Source organism: Melanotaenia boesemani, chromosome 15 (genome assembly GCF_017639745.1).
Source record: "Melanotaenia boesemani isolate fMelBoe1 chromosome 15, fMelBoe1.pri, whole genome shotgun sequence".
NCBI classification, from domain to species: Eukaryota; Metazoa; Chordata; class Actinopteri; order Atheriniformes; family Melanotaeniidae; genus Melanotaenia; species Melanotaenia boesemani.
The window spans coordinates 9,531,192-9,537,500 of record NC_055696.1 but is presented as its reverse complement, the minus strand read 5'-3'; the positions used below and the strand labels follow the sequence as shown (position 1 = coordinate 9,537,500).

At 38.3% G+C, this 6,309-nt stretch overlaps 1 protein-coding gene across 5 annotated transcripts in view; it reads right to left on the bottom strand.

Moving 5' to 3' along the window:
- nrxn2a (neurexin 2a) overlaps nt 1-6,309 on the bottom strand; it is a 134,264-nt gene that overhangs the window by 67,706 nt on the left and 60,249 nt on the right. For all 5 annotated transcript variants that reach the window (XM_042008451.1, XM_042008455.1, XM_042008452.1 and 2 more), the window contains 2 exons: nt 1,971-2,090; nt 1,503-1,884 (listed from right to left, as the gene is read on the bottom strand). In XM_042008451.1, the coding sequence (XP_041864385.1) occupies nt 1,503-1,884; nt 1,971-2,090 (502 nt within the window). The remainder of the gene's footprint in view (nt 1-1,502; nt 1,885-1,970; nt 2,091-6,309) is intronic.

The window sequence follows — 6,309 nt, the reverse complement described above, 5'->3', positions numbered from 1 at the left end:
TTATGGTAAAAACTTTGCTCAAAATACTGTTCTACACAATATGCCCACAATATGCCCCCTGGTGGATACCTGTTGCACTACATAATTTTGACTGCAACAAAATGGTAAATATACAAAAATGATTAATATTTATTCATATTCATTTATGTTTATGTTTTTACATTTTGCTGGAAGACTACTATATATATATGTATATATATATATATATACTCTCCGTTATTTCTTGGGTTGGGCTTTACAGGGTCAAACATTTCTGTGACATACAAAGCAACGCAGCTCAGTGGACTTATGTCTACCAGTCTGTTTTGCGATACCTCAATAGAGGCTCAAAAATACTGAAGTGCATTTAAGCCTTTTGTTGACTTTGAATGAAAGTCTGTGAATGTATGTAAACACACCTATCTAGGCTGTAGTCATACCAATGTGTTGACTTTAAATGCAACCATAAGACAGAGCAGAAGTAAAACAACAATCATGAATAAGCAGAAACATTTTACACATAACACAGCAACCAGAAAACGAAGACAGAAGTTTTGGAAACCCTTTGTCGTCTGTGTTGTCTGTGTAAGCTTCTGCTCCTAACTCCAGATCTGAACAAGACCCCCTGCTGACTAATTGCTGTCTGGAAAAAAGTCTGCATACTCTGACAGTGGGAAGATACAATTGTTGCTTTGCTGGCTCTGCTTCTATAACATATTTCTGCATTCATGTCTGTAGGAAAATCTGATCTGAGATGAATAAAACACTAGGAACATATTTGTGAAGCTGTCAAAATACCAGAAGTGCTTGCATGTGGGAACAGCTCAAGTTTTTGAACCTATGCTTCTTCTGGTTTTTGTCCTTCAACATTTATGATGAACAAATAATTTAAAGACATGCCTCAGTTACAATGCTTCAGTTCAATAGCTTCACATCTAATGATTAAATAAGCCGAGACTCTACATACGACCTCATAAATCACTTGCTCAAACTGAACCATAAAAATTACTTCTGAACCATACCTCTAGTGGTTAAAACTGGTTCTCATGAAGGTTACAGTTATGTTGCAAAAGTGATGAAGTTTAGTCCTAAACATGATCATTTTCTAACCCTAATGAAGTAGCATTATTGCCTAAACATAACGAAGTGACAAAAGTGTTTTGATAAAGTGCTTTGTTACTGAAAGTAACTGAAGTGAAAAATTGGCTGTCAAATGTCGGTCTGGAACTCAGCTGAAAACATATTAACAGCTGAACCACCACTTTTGAGGAATTTGGTGACTTGTTAAAAGCAGGAATGGAATTGTGGGTCATGATCAAATGACCTAATGTATGTGATTGTTTCAACTAGAAGACTCGTTAGGAAATTTGTAACTCAGGAAAGAAGAAATACTTATGTTGAAATGATTACAACAGTATAAAATTAAGTATACAGTACATAAATACTTCACTTAACAGCCACTTTAGCTTTCCTCTGTCAAGGTAGGTATGTTGGTTATAGCTTAGTAACACTCCAGTACTTACCCTTTGACCAACTCCACCACAATAAAGTCACTACCATCTCCAGAGTTGTAAAGTATCAGACCATCGGGACTGGTAGTCTTGAACTGGAAAAAAAGATGCATGGAAGCATAGGCCTGCAAAGTGGAAAAGGCCAGGTAGCTGGCTTGAGTTAGAAAAGTTACAGGATTGGCAACAATATGCCTCATGCCAAATCGGGCATTCAGCTCGCAGTAGGAGATGTCTCCATTCTTGCACTGATCCAGATAGAGGATTCCGTTGAAGGAAAGGGATTGGAGATGGCCAATGAAATTGGATGGCACCACTGAGATGAAGCGCCGCTCCGTCATGATCCCTGTCTCAATGTTGTTGAACTCCAGTCGGGTGTGTCCGCCGATCATATGGCCTACAAAACACAGAATTCTGCTAAAACTGCTAAAACCTTTCAGCATTTGGATCTTTGTTAGCATAGTTTCTTTGTCACTACCATACCTTCTACTGTCACATTGTCTACAGATAGCTGCAAGTTCTTCCCACGCCGCATCACCTGCACTGTGTGCCACTCATTGTCATTCAGCTTCTCGCCTACAAGGAGAATCTCTGGTCCCTTGCCTGAGAGGAGGAAAGCATCAAGTGACAATCATACCACATGAGAGCAGAATCTTTCCACACAAAGCTTTTCACTTAAAAGAACTCTCAAGGTGCATACATTTATTTACTTGTCACTCACAAAGGCAGCTAGACATTCAGACTATAATTTCACTTCAAGGCAAAATGAAAAATTAAACAACAAAAACTGCGCTTTTTAAAAAAATATAAATATAAGTAATATAAAAAGCACTGAAACAGCATCACATATGCTGTCTATTCAAAGAGTAAATTGTGTGATGTCTGTTGGGGAAAAATCTGTTAAGTCATATCTATAGACTTGGTTCAAGAATAAAACTTGAACCTTCAAAATTTCTTTACTTTCCACTATCCATATGCATTTTTCACTGGTTTCAAAATAGGTCACAGAGCAGAGGCTTGCCACTGCAGCACCGTCAACCCAAATCAGTGCCTATGCAACAGGCCGACACGGCAGTTCAAAGGAGTTCTGACATCGCTTGGGAAACTAATTGGCCATGCCTAAGCTGACTGCGCCTTTAGGGGTTTGTCTGTCTAATTGAGCTCAGGGTGCAGGAGAATTACAGGGGACGCACAGAGGACAATAAATGAAAAACATCAACTGGTTTCCGAACACTTTACTGTTTCATCCTTGGGGAAATAAAACTGTCCCTAGACTTTGACCATGGCTGCATATTAAATGTCTCTCCAGTACAAGGCATGATGCCACCATCCACCTGCTGAACACTGACATTGCCCACCGGGTCGATCAATAATATCAAACCCTGATCGTTCTACATTTGATGGACTTACTTAGATATAGAAAAACAAACCCCTAGCTAGAGTCACATTTAGCCAAAAATCAGAGATAGATATGTTGTAAACCATTAAGATGTAACCAGAAGAACAGACAAGATCTGCTGTAATGACAAAGGAGATACTGGGATGCTGAACAGAGGGAACGCTTAACCGAATCAATTCTTCCTAGAGGGGAGCTACCCTGCTAACTAGGCATATAAGCTTAAGCATACTATTTCAAAACAGGAAAACAGACACATTCTTGCAAAAGAAAGTGACAGAGGTCATGTTTTATTACATAAAGATATTAAAAGGTAAAATTCCACAGGTTTAAAACCTGTTTACGCTGCTTTTTCCCCCTTAATATAGATCAGATATTGTGGGTATTCTGCCTCTGATTAATGTGTACATATATGCAGTAATGATCTCATTAATTCACAAGTATAGAATATATAGAAAAATCCCTGGTTACTGTTTAGGCTTGAATAAGAAATCTGTTCATTATCATTCATTATCTCGACCGCTTATTCCATTACGGGTTGCGTGTGAGCTGGAGCTTATCCCAGCATTTTAACAGGTGAGAGGCAGGGTACACCCTGGACAGGCCACCAGTCTGTCGCAGGGCCAACACAGATAGACAAACAACCATTCACACGCACACTCTTTCCTACAGAGAATTTAGAATAACCAATTAACCAATTAATGCATGTCTTTAGATGGTGGGAAGAAGCCGGAGAACCCGGAGAGAACCCACGCATACACGGGGAGAACATGCAAACTCCACACAGAAAGGCTACCACCCCCCAGGTTCGAACCTCCCCCCAGCCGAGGCTCGACCTTCTTGCTGTGAGGCTACGGTGCTAACCACCACACCACACCACCGCAAATGAATTGTTATTAATAATACATTACTCAACACATTTCTAGTACATCTTATTACATTAGTTGCTTTTAACAATTAAAAGCGTCTTTACATTGACAACAGTAATGCTGCCTTTGCTACTGATTCAACTGAAATTTAATTGTGTGGCACTGCCTGCTTAACATATAAAATCCCTAGTGGCTCCATACTGAGGTAGTGCAACTTGACTCAGCGTCAGCTGGGGGTGAAATGGGGCAATAAATGAAATTCTGAGGTGTGGTGTCACACAGAAGATTGTTATTCCTCTGTAGCCTGCTTCTGATCTCTACCTGAGGCTGGTGCCCCAGACATACATCTTCCACAACTACGATTACCACTTTATTAGTTTTTGAAAACGGTAAAGTGTGAGTCTGCAACAGTTTTATGGATGTATTTTTACAAGGAATACAGCCATATAAAAGGAAATTTTATTTCCTTTGAGTAATAACGATCGATTGCAAATCCAGCAGGGGGTATCAAAATTATGGAATATGATGTCTATTATCACAGACATTTGATGTTAAACCCTTTGAAATTTTGCCTCCTTTCAAAATGCCTTCACTTCACAAGCTCACCTTCCTGAAACTTAGGACCAAGCCTCGCATGTTAAGGGTCTGTTTTGTTCAGTTTGATCCTCACTCAGAATTGACTTCAATTAATACTTTCAAACAAAGACAACTTCAAAGACACAGTGCAGCTATACAGGTCACGCTTGTGTGTGAGCCGACACCCTGAATGCATGATCTGCATGTTAATTAAAGAATGTTATGGTAATTCTGTAATTTGGTGGACCTTATTTCCAAAGTGTGTGGGGCACCATTATTCCCTAGTTACACAAGAGCTAATCAGGAGCATTGCAGCAACATTTGTTCTAACAACTTTTGCCCTCCCTCTGTGGTTATGGACAGTTTACAAACAGTCAATGCACAGGGACTGCCTCCCCAATTCCTTCAAGAGCAACTTGCCTAGGAAATCTGAATTGATCCTGCAATCAAGTTGAAGTGTAATCCATCAAAGTAACTGATCAAATATATTTGTAATTCACAAAAAGATGATGCAAACTGTAGCAAAGCGCTCTTTTATGATGACTGTCGGTAAAGTCCAATAATAAGGCAACCACTATCATGAGTTAAGCTTTTGCATAACCCATCTGTGCAGCATTCACCCATTGCAACAGATCTGAAAACTGCTTATTTTTGCACACAGCAGCATTCACCTAAAGCACATTTAGTCTACAGTGAGTGTGTGAAGGTACAATGCCATCTGCTGGTAGAAAGGGCACTTGTAATGCAAATATCTGACTTTATCCAATGTATAAAATAAAACCCATCTAGTTTCATTTAGCCAATTTTAGTATTTTCTTCTTTATAATCTATATTTTCTATTGAGAAAAAAAAATACAACTGCTTCTAATGAGATTTTCACACACATAAACGCACACACTACTCACCTTGATCAGAAAAATGTCAGTTCAATACAATGGACAGTTGATTTGAACGTGTACATGTGCAGTTAATCTGTCTTTCAAGCATGTGTCCTTATTTGATACAAAGCCTTTAAAGCTGCACCTCAGATCAACAGATTAACATGAGACAGAATAACAGATCGTGGCTGAGTGGGTCTTATATTATAGATTATTTGATGTTGAAATTTGTTTGAGAGTACATTAACAGTTTATGCAATCAAACCTTTCATCTCATGTGGTCATAAATACGTAATAGCTGCTGTTTCTCCAAATAATGGAGAAACTGAACAGGAGCATTTAATTAAATAATTTATTCTACAACTCTAGCTCTATAAAATTTGGGACACCAATATTTAAATCACAATAGAACGTAGAAAACACATTAAATGTTGACAGTGAGGAGTTTTATGAATTCATGCATAATATTAGCTTAGCTTGTCTTGAATTTGATGGTAGCAGCACCTCTTCAATAAGTTTTAAGAGGCATAGCAAGATGCTGGAAAACTTAAAGGTACTAAAGAAAAAGAAACTAAAATAGTAGAGAATAAACTAAATAAATGTTAAAACATATTAGGTGAACTGGCATCAGAATAGTAACATGACTGGGTACAAAAAGAGGACTTTGAAGGGGCAGAGTCTCTACAAGAATGACAGGGCTGAAAATCAATATTGGATGCCAGAGATCTTTTGTGTCTCAGGCTCCATCATGTCCAGACTAAATAGGACAGTTTAAACTCTGCATCTCTGGTGATGTGGGGATGCATTAGTACCTATGGAACTTTCTCAGGGAAGACCTTGCACATTTGAGCAAGACAATGCTAAACCACACACTACATCTATTGCAGCGTCTTTAGTTATCATTGAATCATCAACATTGTTTATGTTTTCTATGTTCAGTTATAAATAAAACAATAGATATGACATTTGCAAATCACTGGAGTCTGTTTTTATTGACATTATCCACAGCAGCACACCTTTTCTAAAATTGGTGTTGGAAAGCAATGAGGAACTATAAGGGATGAAAAAAGATCTCGGTCAACATTTAATTAGTGATAACTTAT